At 40.6% G+C, this 26,597-nt stretch overlaps 1 protein-coding gene and 1 pseudogene across 1 annotated transcript; both read right to left on the reverse strand.

Annotated features, from left to right (window-relative positions):
• Positions 1–16,249: 16,249 nt before the first annotated feature.
• LOC124101684 (hydroxymethylglutaryl-CoA synthase, cytoplasmic-like) lies at positions 16,250–17,941 on the reverse strand (annotated as a pseudogene).
• A 2,330-nt stretch (positions 17,942–20,271) lies between these two features.
• On the reverse strand, positions 20,272–22,579 carry LOC124101685 (5-methylcytosine rRNA methyltransferase NSUN4-like). Its single transcript, XM_046457794.2, has one exon. It carries the CDS (start codon positions 22,573–22,575, stop codon positions 21,442–21,444), a length of 1,134 nt encoding a protein of 377 aa, XP_046313750.1. The 5' UTR covers positions 22,576–22,579; the 3' UTR covers positions 20,272–21,441.
• Positions 22,580–26,597: the final 4,018 nt, after the last annotated feature.

Raw genomic sequence — 26,597 nt, forward strand, 5'->3', positions numbered from 1 at the left:
GTTATGGTGAGATTGCAATAAATCATGAGTTGATCTTAAAGCAGGAGACGGAAACTTTTTTCACCAGTTGGCAGTCCTGTTCCACCAGCTGGCAGGACAATGGGTAGGCTGCAAGTCTACACCTTTCAACCCACTCCAGGGGTTTGAGTACACCTTTTATAGTCCAAACCACACTAATCATAAATAGGTGTTGTTATGATTCAAAATCATACACAAATATCATAGGATCTAAAATTATAAGCACAAAAGGGAGTGGGCCAAAATGTACCTAGTGGAGTACAAGTTAAAGAATGGTTACTAATGTCAAGACTATCAATCTCTAATAGGGTACATTGTCCAAGAAGAATGGGAACCAAAGACAGAACAATTTTACATTGTATAAGAATTGCCATTTTGTGTTGCTAAACATGCTATGCTAAGCAACTATTGATGGGTACAGAGACAGGGCTTTCCCATGGGAGAAGCATTGCTTACATGACATGGAGTCTCAGGGCAAAATGGAATCTGTTTGGTCATTGCCTATACAGCCTGGCACATAAGAGCATCATCATGTTCAAATTCTATGTTTTGGCCAATTAGACCTTTTTTATGGCTATATATGTGAAAATTTAAAACAGCTTTTCAGAGTATTAGTCAAATGCTAATACCATGGAACTCCAGAGACAAGTTCAAAGATAATTTATAGCAAATACATGGGGAATTGTCTTCAGTTGCAGTACCAGGTTCACATTTTTTATTTTGGCCCCTTATGGCCAGTGATCTTTATGGCCAGAAATGATCAACTTGAAAACATTTGTGTGAGTAGCAGTGAAACACATGTGGTAGGGAGGTATAGGAGACAGAATCTGACATAACTCACAGAGACTCACTTCACAATTGGGAATTGACACCCATTGCAGCACTATGTTCATATTCTTCATTTTGCCCTATTGGGGCCAGGCCTCATTATGGCCATGGATATGCAATTTTAAAACAGCTTCATGGGGCAGAGAAACACTCATGAAAAGGAGGCCCAAAGGCAGATTCAAACTTATTTTAAGAAGAGGGTATTGAGATTTTACCCTGTTTGATCACCAGATTCACACTCTTCACTTCATCTCACAGGGTCTGATCATTGTGGCTAAATAAGTTCAATTGGAAAATATCTTGTAAAAAGATCAATAATATATTAATAGCAGAGAGGTAGCGGAGGCAAGTTCAAACTTAAATCAAATACAGAATATAGGAAATTGCCACTGCTTTAAGTACAAGGTTCTAATACTTCATTTGGTCCCATTACAGCCAGTGTCCATCATGGCTGAATAGATACAATATGAAAAAAGATTGAAGAACAGCAGTGATATGATAATGGCAGCAAGGTTCCAATGCCAAGTTTATTCTAAATTCATGAAATGGCCATAGGGAAGTGTCACTAGTTATAGCACTATGTTCACTTTCTTCATTTTGACCAGCAAGAGTTCATCATGGCTGAAGAACTATGGAAAATAATAATCCTACAAAACAACCCCCAAAGAAAGCAGAGAGACAATGCAGCTTGGGAGGTGGGAGGGAAAACTAGCCAAGTGTTAACCTTCCATTACATCCTTTCCTGATAACAACGGGCCTTAAAGGAAGGGGGTGCATGAAACTCTGGGAGACAATAAATTCCAGAAAACGAGCAACTGCCATAGACATGCTGGGACATGCTATGACTCATTCAGTTGGTGGCCATAGGAACAGAAGCCATTGAACTGCTTAGTGATGTCTGCTTGCAGTTGATAAAGAGCTGTAATGGGCACTAGCCATAGGCATGCTTAGCAATGACTGGTTACAATTGATAGGGAGCACAGCTCCATGGACATGTGCAAAGAACCTGCCCAGTTACATACATCACCTCACCGGACATAATCAATGGACATTGACTTTTACTGCACGTAACCAATCACCAACGTTCATGACCAACTTAGAACTGCATTTAAATTGCTAGTCCTGCCATATTGAAGAGTTTGCGCCAAACATCGGTGAGACTGACTGCTTTGCTGCCCATCCCTAGACTGACTCCACCAGTCCCTGACATCCAGCCATCTGCTGGAGAGAGCCTCCCGACCAAGACAGTGTTTGCTCTTTGGCTAAGAGAAGCCATGTGGCATTGGAGGTATTTTGGGGCTCGTGGTTGCCCTAGGATTGTGTAATTTGCTTGTAGTATTTATTTAGTGTTCATTGAATGTTAGTTAGGGTGCTTCAGCAAACCCAACATTTTGGCATTGTCATCTACGTATAATATTTAATTTGTGTGCATTGAATGCTAGTTGAGGTGCTCCCACACACCCAATACTTTTTGCATTAATTGTTTATATTTGATGATTGATGTGATTGAATATACATTTGCTTTAAAAAATAATCTGACTCCCAGTACTTATTAATAGCATCATTCATGATACCCCTACACACCCCTTGCAATTCCATGTTCACATTTTTCAATTTGCCCCTTAAGGACAGTTTGCATCATGGCCAAATATGTGCAATTTGAAAACATCTTGAAATATCAACATTGAAAGAGGTAAGAGGTTCCTATGACAGGTCAACTATATTCACTGAGAGGGCACTAGAAATAGTCTCCTGCCACAGTCTGGCTGGGCACAAATGCTGCAGTCTGGCTGGGCACACAATCATGAGCCACCACACAGCTTGTAGATTCAAACAGCAACTCTTTATTCCCGAACTCACACCAGCCGTCTACAATCACGTTCTGGGGAAATCCACGTTCTCTGCCCAAATCACCTCCACTGGGCTTCTGTCTCCCAAAAAATACTGTCTGAATCCCGTGAGAACTCAAGGGGAACTCAGGCAGCAGGATACGCCCTATTCCCAGCAGGAATAATCTTAAACCTTAAACCTGGAACCTAAACTGGGAACGCCCTAAACACGATTATTTTAAAACCGGGAACACCCTAATCCGCCCTGGTCCTTGAGCAAGGTCACCTACATTCAATGTCACTGCAACATGGGGTACGCTGGCAAGGAAATTTTCATACCTACTTGGCTAATGGCTCCCAGCAGTCTCCAGTTGCAGTAACAATTTCACATTCTATATTTTGGTCCATTAGAGCCATTTTTCATTATGGTGGAATATGTACAATTTTAAACCAGCTTTTAGGAGATGGCTGTAAAAAAAAATCAAAAGGAGACAGAAACAAGGTGTAGAGGCAATATGGTCGAATGGCAGGATGGCAGAGAGGCAGAATGGCCTCTACCCAAGCTTCAGGCTTTGTTTATATCAATAGGTTACATTAGGTCACTAGCATCAGTAGTACATTATTGTTCATTGGGTCATCAGGCAAGTTCCAGAGTTAGCAATATTATGCGGCTTATTCCTCAGTTACATACTATAGTGCAATTTTAGGAGCTTTGTGTATCTCTCAAGAAGTCTGTTGTTTAAAGTTATTGTTATGTGGACAGGTTCAGGCACAGCATAGGGTGGTGAAACATTGTGCTTGTCTAACAAGAGAGCTTTTCCCAAAAGTTGTGTGCCTGAGATCAAGGTTGAAGCTGATAACACTCTAGCATAGAGCCTCCTCATGCAGGACATTGCTGTAGCATCTGGGCATTCCATAATTTTACACAGAAACTTTCTAGCAGCTAAGCATGCCGCAGCCATGAAGTCATCAGACCCCAATCCCAAACACAGAACCCCTACACAGCATTGAGATACTATTTTCAAGGAGTTTTCAGAGGTAGGTTCAAACTTAATTCACGGAGAATGCATTGAGAATTTTCTCAGGTTAAGAACCAGGTTCAATTTCTTCTTTCCAGCCCGTGAGGACCAATGTTAATTCTGGCTGAATATGTGTATTTTGAAGAGCTTCAAGGAGCAGCAGTGAAATAGGAGTGCTCTGGGGTTTATTTTTTAAAGGAATGCTTTTTTTTTTTTTTGCTTTTTTTCTCTCCTCATCTCTCCCCCTCCCTCATAAGGTTAGGGAGACAGTGTTATCTTTTTCTTCCTCTAGTTAATTGCCTTTAAACACACCTATTACAGAAAGGAGATGCCTGCTGGGGATCTGGGAGGTAAATATCTCCCAAATTAACAAGTGAATCCTAACACACTCTTGGGGTGGTTTGGGACCCCCTACCAGACCACACCTGGAACACAACCCTGAAAGAGGTTTTTTTAAAACACCCTTGTCCCTCCTGATGGAAACAATCACAGCCTTTGGGACAGGAGCCTCCTGTGTTTCTTTTTTTTCTAGAAAAGTAATAAACCATCTTTTTTCTTGTTCTCAAAACCATGTTCTCATTATTGGATTGGCATCAGTGACAATAACTAATGGACATTGACTTTCACTGGAAATTGTCCTCAATTTCAGCACCAGATTCATTTCAGCCCATCAGAGTTAGTCCTTATTAGAGCCAAACATGTGCAATTTGAAAATGGCATGTATGACAATAGTGAAAACCAAGTATCAGGAAATTTTAGAAGGCAGGATCTCATTTAATTCACAGAGAGGGCATTTGGAATTTTTTCTTGTTTTAGCATCACATTCACAATCATCATTTTGGCCCCATAAAAGCCAGTGCTTATTAAGGCCAAATACTTGCAATATGAAAACAGCTTGTGAGATCAACAATGAAATGTAACTGATCCACATGTTCCAGAGACTTTTCCTCAACTAATTTAAGAGCCAGGATTGGGTATGATTCCCCATTGCTGCATCATGTTCACTTTCTTCATTTCAGTCCATTAGGGTCAATACTCATTATTGCCAAATATGTGCAATTTGAAAAGAGCTTTTGAGCATATCAGTGAAATGTGAGTGGTGGAAGTTCCAGAGACAAGTTCAAACTTGATTCACAAAGAGGGTCTTGGGAACTGTCCTTCTTGTAGACCCAGTTCACATACTTCATTTTGGACCATTCATTCTAGCCAAATATGTTCAGTTTTAAAACAGCTTGGAACAGCCTGAGTGAGATGGTACTATTATAGAGATTCAAGAGGCAAGTTTAAACAATTCACAGAGAAGGTCTTGGAAATTGTCCCCATTACAGTATATGGTTCACATCCTTCATTTTGGCACATTATGACCTGGGCTCATTATAGTCAAATGAGCCCTCTCACATGGCTTTAGAAGCATCAGTTAAACACAAGTGACAGACAGGTTCAGAAATCAGGTTAAAATTAAATTCATGGAGAGGTCATTTAGAATTGTCCCCCTAGTGTTGTAGTAACAGGTTCATATTCTATATTTTGGCCCCTTAGGGCCAGTGCTTATTATTGTGACCATGTGCAAATTGTAAAAGTGTAGTGAAACACTAGTAAAATAGGTTCAAACTTTCAAACTGAATTAACAACGAGGGTATTGGGAATTTTCCATTGTTCCATCAACAGGTTCATTTCTTAATTTGATCCTGTGAAGGCCAGAGGTCATTCAGGTGAATAGTTGCAATTTAAAGATTAATTGTTATAGCAGCAACGAAATACAAGTCACAGGGAGGTTTTGGAGGAAGGTTCTCACTTAATTCAGAGAGGGGCATTGGTAATTGTCTCCCCTTGCAATACCATATTCACATTCTTTATTTTGGCCCATTAGGTCCAATAGTCAATATGATTAAATATGTGCAATTTTAACACAGTTTTTGGGAGGCACAAAATAATGGAAGGGGCAGTGCTGGGAGCCATTAGCCAAGTAGGTATGACAATTTCCTTGCCAGCGTACCCCATGTTGCTGACATGTTGCAGTGACATTGAATGTAGGTGACCTTGCTCAAGGACAAAGGCAGATTAGGGTGTTCCCGGTTTTAAAATAATCGTGTTTAGGGCGTTCCCAGTTTAGGTTCCAGGTTTAAGGTTTAAGATTATTCCTGCTGGGAATAGGGCATATCCTGCTGCCTGAGTTCCCCTTGAGTTCTCACGGGATTCAGACAGTATATTTTGGGAGACAGAAGCCCAGTGGGAGTGGATTTGGGCAGAGAACGTGGATTTCCCCAGAACGTGATTGTAGACGGCTGGTGTGAGTTCGGGAATAAAGAGTTGCTGTTTGAATCTACAAGCTGTGTGGTGGCTCGTGATTGTGTGCCCAGCCAGACTGCAGCATTTGTGCCCAGCCAGACTGCGGCAGGGCAGGTAGGTTCCAGAGGCTGGTACAAATTTTATTCACTGAGAAGGTATTGAGAATTGTCTCAAGTTGCAGCACCAGGTTCACATTCTTCATTTTGACCCATTAGGACCAATGCTTCTTATGGCTGAATATATGTAAATTGAAACCAGCTTGTACCGGCACCAGTGGAAAACAAGTGACCAGGTTCAGGAATCAGGATCTCAGTCCATTCATAGAGAGGGATTATTTCCCCAGATTCTTTTCTTCATCTTGAATTGAAATGTTAGGTCTCATTATGTTTAAATATATACAATTTGAAAACTACTTGTTGGAAGAGCACTGAAATGGAAGTTCCAGAAGCAGATTCTCAATTCATTCAGAGAAGGCACTTGTTATTGTCCCCTGTAGCAGTTTTTTGTCCCATTAAGGCAGTGCTCATTATGGCCTTTTCTGTACAATTTGAAAACAGATTATAGGAACAGCAGTGAAATGCAAAGGTCAGAGAATTTCAGGAGACAGGACATGGTCTGATTCATAGAGCAGTGGGAATAATTCCCTTTTGCAGCTCAGGTTTACATTTCTCATTTCAGCCCAATAGAGCTAGTGTTCATTATGGCCAAATATGTGCAATTTGAAAACAACTCATAGGAACAGAGTGATATGCAATGACAAAGAGGTCCCTGAGTTAGATTCAAACTTAATTCAAAGAGAAGCCATTGGAACTGTCTCCTGTTGTAGCCAAAGTTAAACATTGTTCATTTCAGCCCATTATGACTAGCGTTCATTGTGGTTGAATACATGGAATTTAAAAACTGTTTGTAGGAGAAGCCATAAAATGGTAGTGATGAGGAGATTCCAGACTCAGCTTCTCACTTAATTCACAGAGAGCATTGGAAATACTGCCTTATTACAACATAAAGTTCACATTTTTCCTGTAGGCCCATTAGGGTGAGGGCTCATTATGAACAAATAGGTACAATCTGAAATCAGTTAGATTAGATAAGCAGTGAAACTAAAGTGGCAGAGAGGTCCCAGAAACAGGTTCAAACTTAATGAGAGTATATTTGAAATTGTCCACTGTTGCAGAAACAAGATACACATTTTATATTTAAGTTCAATGGGGCTATTGCTTATTATAGTGGAATATATGTAATTTGAGGGAGATTTATAGAAGAAGCTGTGAAAAGCAAGTGGCAGGGAGGTTAAAGTAGGATCTCACCAAATTCCAAGTGAGGTCATTGGGAATTGTTCCCTGTTGCAGTACCAAGTTGACATTATTCAATTCAGCTCATTAGTGTGAGTGCTCATTATGGCCATATATGGGCAATGTAAAAGTAAATTGTTGTAATATCTGTGAAATGCCATCAGCAGGAACACTCAAGAGGCAGTATTTTACTTAATTCACAGATAGGCTTTGATAGTTGTCTCACATTGCAGCACATTGTGCACATTCTTTATTTCAGCCTATTAGAGTTGTTGTTCATTATGGTCAATACATTTAATTTGAAAACATATTTCAAGGACACAAGTGTAACACAAGTGGCAGGGAGATTCAAGAAATGGAATCTCACTTAATTTACAAAGAAAGAATTGGGAATTTTCTTTCATTGCAGCCCCAGGTTTATGTTCTTCTTTTGGGCCAATGCTCAATATGGCCAATTAAGTGAAACTTGAAAATAGTTCATAAAAGCAGCAACAAAAAGCAAATAAGAAGGAATTTTCAGGGAGGATTCCAACTTAGTTCACTGAGAGTGCTTTGTAACTGTCACATATTTGAGATTCATATTTTTCATTTTGGTACTTGAGAACCAGTTTCCATTATGACCAAACTGCACAATTTGGGGGAAAAAACTTACAAGAGCAGCAGTTAAACTGCAGTGTCAGGGGAGTTCCAGAGGCAGAATCAAGCTTACTTCATAGAGAAGTCAGTGAAATCTGTCTCCCACTGTAACACCAGGTTCACATACTTCATATCTGTCCATCAGGTCCAGTGTTCATTATGGTCAAATATTTGCAATTTGTAAAGGACTTGTAGAGGCAACAGTGAAATGCAAGTGGCAGGGAAGTTCCAAAGGCAAATTTACACTTAATTTACACAGATAGCATTAAGAATTATCCCATTTGGCAGATCCAGTTTTGCAGTGGTTATTGGGGCCCTTCAGAGAGAGTGGTCATTATGACCAAATAAGTGCAATTTGAAGACAGCTTGTAGGAGCTGTAGTGAAATGATAGTGCCAGGAGCTTCCAAGTCAGGTTTAAGCTTAATCCACAAAGAAGGCTTTAAATATTGTCTCCCGCTAGAGCACAGTATTCACATTTTTCATTTTGGCACATTAGGTGCAACATTCATTTGTTTGAACATGGGCAATTTTAAAGCAACTTTAAAGGAGCATTAGTGATATTCTATATGCAAGGAGTCTCCAGAGGCACATCCAAACAATTTATAAAATGGTCAGTGGGAATAATTCCTGGTGCATCACCAAGTTCACATTCTTCATTACTGTCCATTAGGGTCAGTGCTCATTTTGACCTCATATGTGCAACTTGAAAGCAGCCTTTTGGAGAAGCAATGAAAATATAGTGGCAGGAGACTCATGGCACAGGATTTCACTTAATTCAAAGGCAGGGAATTGGGAACTGTTCCAGCACCAGGTTCACATTCAGTTCACACCAGATTCAATTCAGTTCATTAGGTCTAGCGCTCATGATGACCAAATATGTGTAATTTGAAAAAGGCTTGAAGAAGTACCTGTAAAAAGCAAGGTGCACTTGCTTTTTAAACAAGGAGCAGAATCTGTCTTAATTCAGGAAGAACTCATTGGTATTTGTCTCCAGTTGCAGTAACAAATTCACATTCTTCATTTCAGCCATTTAGGGCCATTTCTCATTATAGCTGAATATGTACAATTTGAAAATGACTTGAAGAAGCATCATGAAATATAAGTCACAGGAAGGTTCAGGAAGTGAGATCTCACTAATTCAATTATCAATTCAATTATCAAAAATTGTCCCCATTGTAATTGTCCCCATTTTAATACCAGGTCCATATTCTTCATTTCAGCCTATTAGGTACACTGTTATTTTGATTGAACATGTGCAATTCAAAAATGGCTTATAGAAGTGCAAATGAAACAGGGCTGGGGCTGGGCTCAGCGGTTGAGTGCTCACCTAGCACGTGTCAGGCCCTGGGTTCCATCCTCAGCATCACATACAAAAATAAACAAATAGAATAAAGAGAGTAGTTCTCTTGAATTTCACAGTGAAGGCACTGGGAATTTTCCCCCATTGTAGGACCAAGTTCACATTCTTCATTTTGGCCCATCAGGACCAGTGCTCATTATGGCCTATCACATACAATTTGAAACAATTTGTAGGAACAGCAGTGGCAGGGAGGTTTCAGAGGTAGGTTCAAACCTAATTCAGAAAGAGGGTATTGGGATTTATCCCTTGTTTTGACACTAGGTTCACATTCTTCGTGTTCACCCATTAAGGTGATGCTCATTATGGCTGAAAACTGCAATTTGAAAATGGCTTGTAGGAGCAGTAGTGAAAACCAAGTGGCTGCAACATTCAGGAGGAAACATCTCACTTAATTCACAAAGAGAGTATTAGGAATGTGCTCCACTTGCAATACCAAGTTCACATTCTTCATTTTGGCCCTTTAGGACCACTGCTAATTAAGTTCAAATATATGCAAATGGAAAACAGCTTGTAGGAACCCATGTGAGAAACAAGTATCAGAGACATTCCAGAGAAACTTCTGACTTATTCCACAGAGAAAGCATTGATAAATGTACCCTGATGCACTATCAGGTTCATATTCTTCATTTCAGACCAATTATGGCCAGTGGTCATTATGGGCAAATGAATGCAATTTGAAAAAGGCTTATTGGAACAGTGAAATGCAAGTTTCAAGTAGGTTCACTTAAAACATGTAATGTAATGGCATTGGGAACTTTCCTCTACTGCAGCACCAGATTCACATTCTTCATTTCAGCTCTTAGATGAGTTTTTATTATGGTTAAAATGTGTAAATTAAACTGGACTTGTTAGACCAGCAGGGAAATACTACTGTTAGGAAGGTCCAAACTTTAATTACAGAGAAGGCACTAGGATTTCTCTGTTTGCCAATAACATGTTCACATTCTTCATTTCAACACATTAGTTTCAGTCCTTTATTATGGCCAAATGTGTGGAATGTGGAAATAGCTTGTAGATGCACCAGTGAAAGGCAGGTGACAGGAAGATTCAGGAAGGAGGGTATGACTTAATTCATAGAGAGGGCATTGGGACATGTTTATTTTTGCATTACCAAGTTCAAATTCTTTGTTTCAGGACATTAGTGACAGTACTCATTAAGGCTAAATATTTGCAATAGGAAAATAGCTTTTAGGAGTATCAGTAAAAATCAAGTGTCAGGAAGGTCAAGAAGGTATGTTCTCACTTTATTCATAGAGAGAGATTTTTGGAATTGGTCCCCACTGGAGCACCAGTTCATATTTTTCTTTTCAGCCAATTAGGCCCTGTGCTCATTATGGCTGACTATGTGCAATTTCAAAAGAGCTTGTGTTAGCAGTAGTGTAACCCTGGTGGCAGGGAGGTTTCATAGGTACATTGAAAACTAATTCACAAAGTAGGCATTAGGAATTGCCTCTATTTGAAACACAAGATTCACATTCTGAAATTTGGATCATTGAGGCCAGTGTTTTTTATCCAAATATGCAAAATTTGAAAATAGATTGTAGGAGAAAAAGCGAAATACAAGTGACATGGAAGTTCCAGAAGCAGGGTTTTAATTAATTCACAGAGATGGTATTGGAAATTGATGCCCATTACAAAACCAAGTTATATTTTGCACAACCCTTTAGAAACATTGCTCATTATATCTAAATATGTACAATTTGAAAATGGCTTATTGAGGCATCTGTGAAATGCAAGGAGTAGGAAGTTATCAGAAGCAGGTTTTCACTTAATTTACTGAGATGGCATTGTGAACTTGTCCCATTTCTGCATCAGATTCACATACTTCATTTTGACCCATGAAGGCTGCCGCAGTCCAGCTGCAACAAAATAACTGGGGGGTGACGAGCAACTTGTGTACATTGATACAGCAGGAGTGGAAGCCGTTTATTGTAGGACCAGAGGGGTATTTATACATTCCACACAGCTTATTTAATTAACATAAACTAGATACAGCAGTCAACCAATAAGAAATCTCCACACTTAATGGCTCCCTGATGCCACCTCACAAACCACTCCCCCTGGCAAAATGCCAGGCGCCATCCTGACTTGTTTACAGACTCTAACATTTCCCCCTTTTGTTTAATTTAAATAACGACCATAGTGGTTTTTACACAAACACCATAAATAACGTGCTACAAACAGAAGGGGAGGATACAAAATGCCACAATACCAAGCCAATGGATGGCTCCATGCAAGAAGCCCTTGGAAAAATTATACCAGCAATGACACCGTTAGCAAAGATACCGAGTTACAATTTGTTGTAGATTACAGTTTGTTGTCTCAGTCCAGGTAAAGCAGTGTCTCGATAGATTAACTCACAGTCCAGGTACATCACAGTCCAGGTAAGTTCTGCAGGCAGCTAGCTTAAATCACAGTCCAGGTAAGTTCTGCAGGCAGCTAGCTTGATCCGAAGTCTCGTCAGGCTCTCAGCAACACTGGAAATTCTTCCACCCTTGTCCTCACCTGCACTGGGATGAAGGCAGGAACTCCGGCAAATGTTGCTAAAGAAAATCCTGTAGTATTCCAGCAGGCGCTAAGAAAACAACCTTCTGAACAATTTAGTACATTATCTCAAGGTTTTTTACATTTGAAATAGGCCTTAATGTCACTCATTACTCATTAGCTTTCAGGTGTGGGAGAACCATTGTAGTTACTGACATTGGAAATGATCAAACTTCAGGGACGCAGCTGTCTTCCGCCTGCAGCATCCGGGGCAGCCCCAGATGGCCCCAGAGAGAGTCCAGGGAGTGTCCCGGACTCCCGGGGAGAGTCCCAGGGAGTGTCCCGGACTCCCGGGGAGAGTCCCAGGGAGCATCCCGGACTCAAACTGCCACCAGGCACAGGGAGCAAGAGCCTGCGAGACTGTGCCTCTGGGTCAGGTCTGGATTTGGGCTCTCGCAGTGGCATTCCGTTCCCGGGCAGGGGGCGGGGAAGAGCCAGCTGCCGCCGCTTGGAAAGTCCTTGCTGCGCCATGACCGGCTCGCGCACATGGCAGCCGCTGCACCGATTCACTCACCCTCTGGTAACGAAAAGTATTCAGTAATAGCCTTTTGCTGCAATTTTTTCCTGATATTCCTTCTTTTTCTGAACTTTCTTTTTTCTGACTAGAGTTCCTGGGCTTCCATCAACACATGCCCTAACTATTCTTGGTTCCACTGGGGTGCCTTCTTCCCTTAGTAATTTACTTAAAACCCCTTCCATATTTTCATCACAAAGACAATACAATACACTGAGACAAAACAAGACACAAACATACTGTATCAATCCTCTCCATTTTTTCAAAATGGCCATTTTTCCTCTCCCCCTATCTGCCTAGGGACCAGCAGATTTGCTCCCGTCCTATCTATGGACGGGCAGCTTTTTTTCGTCACTTACCCCTGAGTGTCCCGGGGCTCCCCATAACGGGCCACCATCTGCCGCAGTCCGGCTGCAGCAAAATAACCAGGGGGTGACGAGCAACTTGTGTACATTGATACAGCAGGAGTGGGAGCCCTTTACTGTAGGACAACAGAGGTATTTATACATTCCACACAGCTTATCTTAATTAACATAAACTAGATACAGCAGTCAACCAATAAGGAATCTTCATACTTAATGGCTCGATGGAGTTACTTCACAAACCACTCCCTCTGGCAAAATGCCAGGCACCATCCAGAGTTGTTTAGAGACTCTAACATTTGCTAGGTGCCATCCTGACTTGTTTACAGACTCTAACATTTCCCCCTTTTGTTTAATTTAAATAACGACCATAGTGGTTTTTACATAAACACCATAAATAATCTGCTACAAGCAGAAGGGGAGGATACAAAATGCCACAATACCAAGCCAATGGATGGCTCCATGCAAGAAGCCCTTGGAAAAATTATACTAGCAATGACACCGTTAGCAAAGATACCGAGTTACAATTTGTTGTAGATTACAGTTTGTTGTCTCAGTCCAGGTAAAGCAGTGTCTCAATAGATTAACTCACAGTCCAGGTAAATCACAGTCCAGGTAAGTTCACAGTCCAGGTAAGTTCTGCAGGCAGCTAGCTTGATCCGAAGTCTCGTCCAGTTCTCAGCAACACTGGAAATTCTTCCACCTTCGTCTTCACTGGCACTGGGATGAAGGCAGGAACTCCGCACTGATGCTAAAGAAAATCCTGTAGTATTCCAGCAGGCGCTAAGAAAACAACCTTCTGAACAATTTAGTACATTATCTCAAGGTTTTATACATTTGAAATAAGCCTTAATAGTGCTCATTACTCATTAGCTTCCAGGTGTGGGAGAACCATTGTAGTTACTGGCCTTGGAAATGATCAAACTGCAGGGAAGACGCAGGCACCTGTAGCATCCTGGGCAGCCCCAGATGGCCCCTGGGGAAGAGTGGGGAGTGTTGGGGATTCAAACTGCCACTGGGCACAGGGAGCTAGAGCCTGTAAGACTGTGCCTCCAGGGCTCTTGCAGTGGAGTCCGGCTCCCGGGCAGGGGGTGGGGGAAGATCTGGTGCCGCAGCTTGGAAAGTCCTTGCTGCACCATGACCGGCTCGGGCACGTGGCAGCCGCCGTGCCGATTTACACACTCTCCGGTAACGAAAAGTATTCAGTAATAGCCTTTTTTTTTTTTAAGCTTTCACAGTCTAATTATAAATCAACTCTGTCTTCTACAACATGAAATTTTGGAAGAGACAAAACTATAGTGACAGAAAGCAGATCAAGGGTTATCTGGGAACAGGAACAGGGAATGGGGATTGAGTACAAAGGAGCACAAGGAATCTTTTTAGCAGATGAAATTACTGTCTACATCTTGTTGGTGATCATGGCTATACTATTATATACAATTATCAAAATTCACTAAACAGCACATTTTAAACTAATGGATTACACAGTATATAAATAATAACAAAAAGAAAAAAACTTTTCTTTCAAAAAAGGCATCATACTATACTTACTCTTTTGGGATTAAATTTTTTTGCTTCATGTTTTTTTTTTGTTGTTGTTGTTGTTTGTTTGTTTCTCTAAAACTTTATTTCAAAGTTATTCACCTTACCATCAATAAGGTTTATGGTTAATGCTCTGTGCCAGTATTACCAGGTTTGCCCATTGCCGGCAATGGACTTTGAGAAAACCCATTTCTTGGCAATCAAACATTAAATTACTCTTTTCGACATACTGAACTCCCAAAACTTGGAAAAGTATTACATGCACCATTTTCCCACCATTCTTTTAAATCTGGGCTTACATTATTAATCTACATCAGTGGATGTTAAAATGAAGTCATTTTAACAAATTATGACTGTACAAATCAAAATACCACTAGTTAATATTAGACAAGAGTATCTTACAAACACTACATTACATATTAGCTTGCAACCTGAAACATTACATTTTGTTTATTTTCGATAACTGAAACTTCACAGAATTTAATGGTAAATAAAGTTTTAGGGCTGGGGATGTGGCTCAAGCGGTAGCGCGCTCGCCTGGCATGCGTGCGGCCCGGGTTCGATCCTCAGCACCACATACAAACAAAGATGTTGTGTCTGCCGAAAACCAAAAAACAAATATTAAAAAAAAAAAATTCTCTCTCTCTCTCTTTAAAAAAGAAAAAAAAAGTTTTAAAAATTTAGTTCTGTACATTAGTTCCAATTATCTCTATTTTACAATCTATAAGGCTCATGTCATAGTTCAGCACCAAAAACATCTATAAAATTTTCTAACCAATCTCTTTCATTCCATGTGATAGTTTTTTGTTTTTTAAAGGTGAATGTCCAAGAAAAAGCTTTATAAACCTTACTTCCAGACCTTGAAGTGGAATACTCTTTTTGGCTAGTCAGACTATGTAAAAACTTAGGTTGTACCTTCTTATTTTCATCGAACAGATACAAAAACAAAGACCCACACAAACACACACATAAAACAAAAAGAACTCATACCACAAATCTGTCAGTCTAGAAATTGAATTTGTAACACTGAAACATAAGTAGCCTAATAATGCCCTGCTCCAACCTTCCTTTCCAGTTTAAAATTTTAAAAAGGCATCAAAGAAATATTTTATGTATCCTTTAAAATAAGGTGCAAAGAAGGATTGCAACAAAAAGCTTCCTCATACACACCTCCAATAACATCTCGATGTTGCTGAGCACAGTCCACCATGAACTGATCAGGAGCACTCAGCTCCTGCAGCTATGGTGACAGCTCCCAAACAGACCATGCTTTTTATGCCAGAAGCCTGCTCAATGCTAGTGTCTCTCTGTTCAGAGATCATCACAATAATGTCACTGTTGGTCTGGATAATATTCCAGACAACATGTCACTGTTGGTCTGGATAATATTCCAGAACCAGTGTTACTGTCCTAACTCTTTTCTGCCTCTCTAGGATTTATAAATCTGAGAAAAAGAATGTTTGTCTTGCCATTTTCAAAGAGTATTTGTGCATATCACATTTTAAGACCACATTCCCCAAGCTGGAAAAAATTTTCAAAAACCACAGGTACTTTCAACAATCTTGTTGTTCAAAGTATAAAATTCTTACACATTAAAAAAAAATTGGGCTGGGGATGTGGCTCAAGCGGTAGCGTGCTCGCCTGGCATGCATGCGGCCGGGGTTCGATCCTCAGCACCACATACAAACAAAGATGTTGTGTCCACCGAAAAAAACTAAAAAATAAATAAATATTAATATTCTCTCTCTCTCTCTCTCTCTCTCTCTCTCTCTCTAAAAAAAAAAAATTAAATTGGAGACTAGTACCTCTGCTTTCCTCTAACAGAAGCACAGGATTCATACTACATTTAAAAACTAAATTTCATGTATATAAATGGCCAGAGAGGTATAAAGATTACAGAGCCCTTAACATCATTCGAGTACATTTAGAATTGGCTAGACCACAACAGGAAGTATGTTAGCGAATTGGGCAGATAGACTTAAAGAGCACAACAGTCACATAAAAATTTAAGTCAGTCACATAAAAATTTAAGCAATGTGTAATTCTTTAAAATTGTCCCTAGACATTCCCTTCCTCCAACCATTCCCCTATCCCCACCCCAACCCAAACACACTGTGAAGTCTCGCAGTTCACGGAGTATCTTAATGTTCCCCATTACTAATGACAGCTACTTCGGGTTCTGCTGCTGATGCAGGGAGCCTTGGCACTTTCTTAGCAGGGCTTGGAATATGCTCAGTTGCTGTATTTGAATGCACAAGTCCTCCTCCTTCACCCAAAGTGTCATCATTTGGAGCGACGAGCTTACGTTCTTCTATGCTTTTCATTCACTCTAACTAGGTACCATGTTCCTTCAAAGAGTGAATCTATTGAACACTGGGATATATAGTTGGCCAAGTGATGAGTGTCCTCTCTGAGCTTCATGTTTTCAGCAAAGACATCTGGTGCTACACAAGTTCTTGAGTCAAGCCTTGATTTAAGATCACATAAACTTGCTGTTAGTTTATCAAGAGCAGACCCTGGTGTGGCATCTTGTGTAACTTTAAGAGAGTTCAAGGTGGCAGCCAAACCAGAACCATAAGAGAACACTCCTATCCTCTTCCCTGCCAACTGCTGAGGAGAGTACTGGGCTAGAACAGAAGCAAGGGAACCATATACTGAGGATGTATACATATTTCCATTTTGATTTGATACCAGCAAAGATGCCTTTGTTTTCTGATTAAAGAGTTCAGAACTAGCCTTCATAAATGCCTTTTCCACATCTCTGTCAAAGTAAATATCTTCTAATTTAACATCCCCGAAAGCTTCCAGGCCACTGTAGATAGTATTTTTATCTCTGTTCTGGTCATTAAGGAAGTCATTCAGCATCATCCGAGCTAGAGATTTCTGAACCAGTTTACAATATGGTGAGTGAAAGATCATGAAGCCAAAATCATTTAAGGTAAAATCTTTATCATTTCCCTCTTTCTGCCACTGGGCATGGATCTTTTGCGGTAGACAGAATAGCAGCGGTCTAATGCACTGAGGTAGCATTGTATGGAGAGTTTTCCATCGACTATAGGATATTCGGAGACCATATCGGGCTCGTAAAAATCATAGGCATGTTGCATATGTATTCCACGAAGCCCTCGGTCAAAAATTAAAGGAGCATTTGGCCCAATCAGCAAAGCCACAGCTCCAACTCCACCTGTAGGTCTGGCATTTCCTGTGGCATATATAGCAATATCTCCTGCAACTACCAGGGCATACAGTCCATCCCAAGAGCTGAACTCAATCCAGCATTGAAGACAGCAGCTGTGCCTCCATAGCACGCATTAGTTGTATCTATTCCTTCTATATCTGTATTCCCAGACTCCTCAAATAGCTGCATCAAATTAGTCTTCACTGACTTTGATTTGTCAATGATTGTCTCTGTTCCAACTTCTAACCGTCCAATGCAATCATAAGAAAGGTTATTTCTCTCCATTAGATTCTGAACCACAATTAGGCAAAGAGAGTTGATATCTTCTCCATCTGTGCAGAAGCCCATCCTGGCCTGGCCCAAGCCAATGGTATACTTTCCAGCATCTACACCATCATATTTTTCAAACTCTACTTGATCAACATATTGAGAAGGAAAATAGATCTCAAGGGCAACAATTCCCACATCTTTTGGCCCAACAAGCTTCTGCATTCAAAGGAAGTGACCCAGGCATGGTGAAAGAGCCAGATGTGACCGGTAGTGACCACAGGAAAAGACCAAGCCGCGAAAGACCATACGCGGCGCTTCCCCTCCGCTACCAGCTTTATAGCCGCCGACCCACCCGACTCCGGCACAGCCGGGAGTCGGTGGGAGGCGGGACAATGCTTCATGTTTTATTGCTAAAATTCATTCATATTATTATATTTCTGTATTAGTCAACTCTTCATTGCTGTGACCAAAATGCGTGAAAAGAACAACTTAGGGGGCTGGGGATGTGGCTCAAGCGGCAGCGCTCTTGCCTGGCATGTGCGGGGCGCTGGGTTCGATCCTCAGTACCACATAAAAATAAAATAAAGATGTTGTGTCCACCGAAAACTAAAAAACAAACATTAAAAAATTATCTCTCTCTTAAAAATAAAAAAAGAACAACTTAGGGGCTGGAGCTGTGGCTCAGTGGTAGACTACTTGTCTAGCATGTATGAGGCACTGGATTCAATTCTCAGCACTGCATATAAATAAACAAAGTACATTGACAATTAAGAAAATATTTAAAAAAAAAAAAAAAGAACAACTTAGATGAGGCAAAGTTAATTTGGCTCATGGTTTCAGAGGTTCAGTTCATGACCAGCCATGAACTCCATTGATCTGGGCCTAAGGTGAGGTGAAGAATCATGGCAGAGGGGTGTGGTAGAGGACCTCAGGACAGTTGGAGAACAGAAAAGAGGAGGAACAAGGGGATAAAATACAATCCCAAGGGCACACCCCCAGGACCCACCTCCTCCAGTCATGCTCCATTTGCCAACAGTAGTTCTTTCAAAGTATTCATCTATTAAATGAATTAATCCACTGACTAATTAATTCATTAATCCACTCTCACAATCTAACCATTTCACCTCTGAATATTCTTGCATTGTCTATCACATGTGCTTATGGGGGAACACCTCATATCCAAACCATAATAGTACTGCTATAGTTCATTTGTTTTTATTTTGACAACTATATTTTTCTTTTCTTTGTTTGGCACTAGGGATTGAAACCAGGGGCGCTTAAGAACTGAGCCACATTGCTTGCCCTTTTTTTTAAATTTGATTTTGAGACAGGGTCTCGCTAAGTTGCTGAGGCTGGCTTTGAATTCATGATCCCCCTGCCTCAGCCTCCCAAGCCACTGGGATTACAGGCATGCGCCACTTTGCCTGGCTACAACTACATAACATTTCATTGTGTGGCTATTTCAGTTAATTCACCCACTCTTTTATTTCATGGACATTTGGATTATTTCCTGGCTTTTGCTTTTGTGAACAGGCTGCTTTGAAAATCCTTCACGTGTGCCCTGGTGTACACGTATGAGTTTCTCTGGGATTTATCCTTAGTATGAAATAACTGGGTACAGGGTAAGTGAATATTCAATTACAGGAGATAGTAGCTTTGTGGCACTCACTGTAATCCCAGAAATTTAGAAGGCTGAGGTGAGAGGGTCACAAGTTCATGGCCAGCCTGCACAATTTAGGGAGAACCTGTTCCAAAAATAAAAAAGTGCTGGGCCGGGCATGATGGTACTCTCCTGTAATCCCAGGGGCTTGGGAGGCCGAGGCAGGAGGACTGTGAGTTCAAAGCCAGCCTTAGCAAAAGTGAGGTGCTAAGCAACTCAGTGTGAGACCCTGTCTCTAAATAAAATACAAAATTGGGCTGGGGATGTGGCTCAATGGTCAAGTGCCCCTGAGTTCAAACCCCAGTACCTCTCCCTAAAAAAAAAGTGCTGGGGATGTTGCTCAGTGGTAAAGTGCCCTTGGGATCCTCAATACCACAAATCAATTATAAGAGAGAATCAAACTGTTTTCCAAAGTAGTTCTCTACTTTTCTTACCTGAGGTGGTGCCCCCAATTAGAATGAGATTACAGGGACAGGAAAGCCTCTCCTTTTGAACTATTATTACTTAATATTCACATAGCACCAGACTGGTCCAAGAGGCCAAGGACCAAAGCAGCAAGTAGGAACCATATGCATAAAAGCTGGTTGAGGTCCTACTCAGAGTACCAGCCAAGCTCCTGGAGCTCTACCTTCTTAGCTTCACTTGATTTGGAGTCTAAAAGATCTTTCAGAGCCTAGTGACAATGCAAATCCTAAGAATGAAAAAGGCTTAAGCTCACTAAAGTCTTTCTCATCTGACATATTTAACAGTCAAATAAGGATTAACAAGAAAAGCATAAAGGGCAAAAGGAATGGCAGCAAGAGGTAGAAGAGGAATAGGGACAACAGGAAGAGTCAAGAAACCTTCAGGTATTCTAAAGTCATGCACCCTTTCTTGCACAAGGGTCAGCTTTTCAGAATAACAATGACTACAAAATTTAATGAAAAAAATTTTCAGGTAACCACAAGCAATTTTTAATCTCCCTGCCACTAAAGGTTACCATTTTTTGGCTAATATTACAAAGATGTAAATAGCATGCAGTCAGTAAATTATATAGTGTTGCCCCCAAATACACATTATATGAGGTGAAAACCTATGATGCTGGGGGAAGAGTTCAGAGGGATTTTGAAATAGGCCAAAGAGCAGGTACTAGAATTTGGTTACAGATGAGAAACAAGAACAAAAAAAAATCTGGTACAAAAGAAAACAAAACATTAGGATATTCCTAGGCACTCGGAAAGCAAAAGGAGGTGAGTTGTCATTCTGAAGGCTGTAGAGGTCTGATTATCTCCCAGTTCTATATATCTCCCAGTTCTATAGTTTTCAGAGCTCCCTAGCTTCCTGACATACAGAAGTCCACAAAATACTTACTATTAAGAAACACACAAAAGTATGATATCCCTATGGCAGAAGAAGCTTCTCTATCTACATTTGACAGCAGAAGGAATGGTCAGAATTACTCAGCTAAGGAGAGCTTTCTCAATGAGTAAGTAAGCAAATTATTGTGCACTGGCTTAACGTTTTTAGTTACTTATTCCTTAAATTAGATCATAGGCCATATGGAGAAACTAGGGGGGCTTGCTGAACTATCAACTAATTAAGCAGAACTCACCTCAAGTGTGAGAGGAACTCTATAATCAGAGGCCAGTCTCAAACACCAGTCTGAGATCCTGAGCTTGGCCACCAAGGAGTTAGTGTTCAGCAGCTGCAGTTGGTACAAATGCAACTATAACAGTACTTGCACTGACATAAAGCCCCTGACATATCCCCAGCTCTATGGAACTTCAACAATTTTATTTGCTAAATGCTTCTTCACAAGTATACAGCTTACAGTGTAGGTTTCTCATTGTTTTTTTTCCTTCTAACCTCCAAATGGGACAGGCACCATTAGCATAAGCTTGGCAAAAGGGGAAGGGTAATAAGTGAGTTAGAAAACTGTTGATACTCCACAATTGAGCGGTAGGACAAACTCCTACTTCCTACTGCTTAAAACTGCAGAAAAAACTCAGGATGGAGACGGGATCTAGAGTGCATCTCTGTCACTGGTCTCAGTTTCCAGTGCCTCCAATAGAGTACATCCTTTGTCTTCCTACTGCAGGAACAAGTGATGCTAGGTCAGCCTACGCATTTTGCAAGTACATAGGCCCAAAATTGGCCATGAGGTTTGGTATTACCAGCTCCCCAACCTGGCAGGATGGGAAGAAACAGAATGTGTCCATGAAAAGTTTTCGGAAGTGAGAGAGGTCTTCCACCTGAACTTTGATGCTATATTGATTGGCCAGAAGTTCGATGGTACCTTGCACCACATATTCATTCTGTAAGTGTGAGAGGGAGCAGGTAGAATAGACAACATGGCCTCCCGGTTTGGTGGCAAGGAGTCCAGCCGCAAGAAGCTGCACCTGCAGCATAGGCAACATCTGTCGCTCCTTCTTCCTTGACCGTTGGAAAATGTTGTTCTCTTCTTCATGAAGGGAGTGGCGGTCTGTGGTACAGGGTACATCCACCAGCACCCCGTCATAGGTGTCCCCCTCCAGTTCTCCCCACTTCCTGCCATCCCATGAAGTGACTCGAACTCGGTTTCCTTCCCTGATATCTTGAGGCACATAGCTATGAAGGACCTTCTGTAGTCTGCTCGTTCGGGCAGTAGAGAGATCATTGGCAGCGAGGTTGCGGCAACAGCCAGTCTGAAGCAATGCCAGTGTCTTTCCTCCAGGAGCTGCGCATAAGTCAAGAACAATGTCCCCAGGCTGTAGACCAAGAGCCAGGACAGGCAGCAAGGAGGCAGCATCCATCAGGTAGTAGTCCATGACACTCAGACTGCCAAGCCTGGCAGAAGGGAAGTGGCTGACATCTCCTCTGGCAAAAGTGAAGCATCGAAGATTTGGACTGCAGGCTGGGGACAGGGTTGCAGAGTGGCCATTCTCAGGCTCCAATTCCCAGCAGGAGATGGCATCACTCACAAAGTCCCTGGCACTCAGCTGCTCCAGCTTAGCACTCACATGGTCCCAAGCAGCAAAATTATTGACAAGTGCACCATACTTCTGTTCTGAGAGAAGACTGACACGAATCGATGGCCAAAGATCCCCAAACTGCACACTGTAGGTCATGTCAAAATTCTGCAGAGCAAGCTGGCTGGCAGGGAATTTGGGCTCTGTTGCTGCCCACTTCTTCTTATGTCGATGTCTTCTCGGGACCGGCGCGAAGTTCGCATGCTTCAGCAGCTCCCGGACGCCCCTCAGTATTGGCGCAGCCATATCAGCATGCCCAGTAATAGCCTTTTGCTGGAACTTTTTTCCTGATAATCCTTCTTCTTCTGAATTTTCTTTCTGACTAGAGTTCCTGGGCTTCCATCAATACATGCCCTAACTGCTCTTGGTTCCACTGGGGTGCCTTCTTCTCTTAGTAATTTACTTAACACCCTTTCCATATTTTCGTCACAAAGACAATACAACATTTCAAGACAAAACAAGACACAAACACACTGTATCAATCTTCTCCATTTTCTCAAAATTGCCATTTTCCCTCTCGCCCTATCTAGGGACAAGCAGATTTGCTCCCGTCCTATCTATGGACGGGCAGCTTTTTTTCGTCACTTACCCCCGAGTGTCCCGGGGCTCCCCATAATGGGCAACCATCTGCCGCAGTCCAGCTGCAGCAAAATAACCGGGGGGGGGGGGGTGACGAGCAACTTGTGTACATTGATACAGCAGGAGTGGAAGCCGTTTATTGTAGGACCGGAGGGGTATTTATACATTCCACACAGCTTATCTTAATTAACATAAACTAGATACAGCAGTCAACCAATAAGAAATCTCCACACTTAATGGCTCCCTGACGCCACCTCACAAACCACTCCCCCTGGCAAAATGCCAGGCGCCATCCTGACTTGTTTACAGACTCTAACAGAGGGCAAGTGCTCATTATGGCTGAATATATGCAATTTGAAGAAGATTTGTTGGATCATCAGTGAAACACAAATGGCGAGGAAGTTCAGTAGCAAATTCTCACTTAATTTACAACAAAGGGATTGGAAATTGACCCAGGTTCCAGCACAACATTCACATTCTTAATTTCAGCCCATTTAGGCCACTCATTGTGGCCAAATATGTGCAATTTCAAAACATCTTGCAGAAGCAAAAGTGTAATGCTAGTTAATGCAGAGAGGTTCTAGCGGCAGCTTCAATGCTCACTCACAATGAGGAATTAAGAATTCTCTTCCCTTGTAGCACTTGGTTCACATTCTTCATTTGGGCCCAGTAATGGGTAAATATTTGAAATATGAAAACAGATTGTAGGAACAGCAGTGAAAGTAAATGGCAGGTTCTTATTTAATTCTCAAAGAAGGCATTCACCATTCCAAGTTTCAGCACAAGGCCCTGTGCAGCATCAAGGAACATTCTTAAATTCACATTCTTGAATTCGACCTATAAGGAGCAGTGCTCATTATGGCCAAATACATGAAAATTGTAAGCAGCTTGTGGGAAGAATGGTGAAACCAATAGGCAGTGAGGCTCCAGAGACAGGTTCTCACTTAATTCCCATTGGTGACATTAATTATTGGGTAGGTTTTATTTAATACAGAGAGCAGGGAATTAATGTCACCTTCATTCCAGCAACAGGTGCACATTCTTCATTTTGGCCCATTAGGTCTTGCCCTTATTATGGTACAATATTTGATTTTTTTTTTTTTGCAGTGCTGAGGATTGAACCCAGGCCATGTGCAATGCAAGGCAAGCACTCTACCAACTGAGCTATATTCCCACCCCAATATTTGCAATTTAAAGAAGTTTCTAGGAGCAGCTTTGAAACACTAGTGAATAGGAGGTTCCATAGGGTGCTTTAGATTTAATTCGCCTAGAAAGTATTGAGAATTGTTCCCTGTTGCAGCACCAGGTTCACATTCTTTATTATTCCATTATTGCTGAATATGCATAATTTTAAAAAGGATTTTAAGAACAGGGGTAAAATGCAGTGGCCAGGAATGTTCCAGAGGCAAAGTCTTTCATTATACACAGAGAAAGCATTGAGCATTGTCGCCCAATGAAGAATCAGGTTCATACTTTCTTTCAGACTGTTTTGGCTATTGCTCATTTTTGGTGAAATTGGACAATTCAAAATGGCTTGCAGATCAGTTGTGAAACACAACTTTCCAGGTTGTTCCATATCCAGGTTTTTAGTTAATTCACAGAGGGCATTGGAAAATTCTCCCTGTTGAAGCACGAGGTTTAGATTCTTCATTTAAGCCCATTAGAATTGTGCTCACTACAGGCAAATATGTGCAATTTGAATACAACTTGTAAGACTAGCAGTGAAATGTAAGTTCCAGAAAGAAAGTTTGCAGAGGCAGGTTTTTATTTAATTTAGAGGCAGGTATTTGGATTTGTCCCCTTTTGAAGCACCAGGTTTAAATCATTTTACCCATTCAGGCTTAGTACTTATTATAGCTGAACACATGAAATTTGAAAATCACTTGGAAGAGCAGCAGTGAAATGTAAATGGCACAAAGATTCAAACAGTAGGTTATTGCTTAAATCACACTCCCTTTGAATCAACAAACTCATCTATTTTTTTAAATTTCAGCTCATTCAGATTAGTGCTAATTATTTTGCAATTGGAAAATGATTATAAGAGCAAAAGTGAAATGCAAGTGCCAGAAATGTCCTAAAGGAAAGTTTTTACCTATTTCACAGAGTGGGCGTTGAAATTTTTGCTCCATTGGAGAAACAGGTTCACATTCTTCCCTTTAACCCTCAGGGTCATTGCTCATTAGCTCTAAATACATGCAATTTGAAAAGGATTGTAAGAGCAACCGTGAAATCTAAGTGCCAGAGATGTTCCCCCAAAAAAATCCTGGTTCTTAATTTACAGAGCAGGTATTGGACATTGTCTCCCATTGATGCACTAATATCACGTTCTTCATTTCATCCCATCAGGCTCTGTGCTATTTAGAGAATATATGAAATTTGAAAACTGCTTGTAAGAGCAGTATAGAAACAAAAAATCAAGGCATGTTCCTAAATCAGGTTCTTGACTTATTTCTTAGGGCATTGATAACTGTTTGCCTCTGAGGCACCTATTTCACAATCTTCATGTTTGTACACCAATAATGAATCCACTCAAAAAGAATCTGGAAAATAATCCTATTCACAAGTCTCAAAAATAACAAAATTCCTAGGAGTCAATCTATCCAAGGAGGAAAAACACCTCTACAATGAAAATTATAGAACACTGAAGAAAGAAATTGAAGAAGACACTAGAAGATAGAATATCCTTTCATGTTCATGGATGGCAGAATTCATATCATTAAAATGGTCATATTACCAAAAGAAATTTATAGATATTTTTTAATCTTCATCAAAATACCAATGATATTCCTCAAAGAACCAGAAAAATCAATCCTAAAATTAATATGGGAGAACAAAGATACAAGAATAACCAAAGTAATTTTAAGCAAAAAAGAGCAACCACAATACCCAATTTTGAATTTCAATATAGAAACAACAAAATGCAACACAAATAGCACAGTACTGACATTAAAAAAATGACATGGACCAATGGTAAATTAATCTATATTAAAAAAAAAATTTCCAATAATTCAGGAGGCTAAGTAAAAAGGGATTGGATTTCCAGACCAGCCTCATTAACTTAGCAAGACTGTGTCTTAAAATAAAAAATAAAACAAAGATCTTTCTTGCTTTCATTCAAGATTTTTCATTCTTGCTTTCTTTTTTATGTCTTAAAAGGGTCACAGCTATATTTCCTAGGCTTACCTTGAGTTCCTGGGCGCAAGCAGTCCTCCTGTCTCAGCTTTCAAAGTATCTTGGGTCACAGGCTACCCCTCTCAGAAACATCTAATTTTTTAGAAAGACATTCTTATAATTTTACTACTTTTTTGTATTTCTTCTGAAACCAACTGTAGTGAAATTCTAAACTACACAAAGTATTGTATATCAACAGCAGCTTATAATCCTTTTTCATCTTGTTTGGTTTTGTTTATTTGTTTTTTAATACTGGAGAAATAATCTAGGGCATTGCACAACCTATTCAAAGGCTCTACCAATATATTTGTTTTGAAATGAGTCACCTCAGGTTAAAGGGTCACAAGAAAATAAGAATTTTTTAATATATTTTTGTTTTGTTGATGGACCTTTATTTTATTTACTTAATTTAATGTGGTGCTGAGAATCAAACCCAGTGCCTTACACATGCTAGGCAAGCACTCTACCACTGATCGACAACCCCAGCACCAAGAAATAAGAGTTCTTTTTTTTAATAT

This window comes from Marmota monax, unplaced genomic scaffold (assembly GCF_021218885.2).
Source record: "Marmota monax isolate L192 unplaced genomic scaffold, Marmota_monax_Labrador192_F-V1.1 WCK01_AAM20220418_F8-fsc00328, whole genome shotgun sequence".
Taxonomy (NCBI): Eukaryota; Metazoa; Chordata; class Mammalia; order Rodentia; family Sciuridae; genus Marmota; species Marmota monax.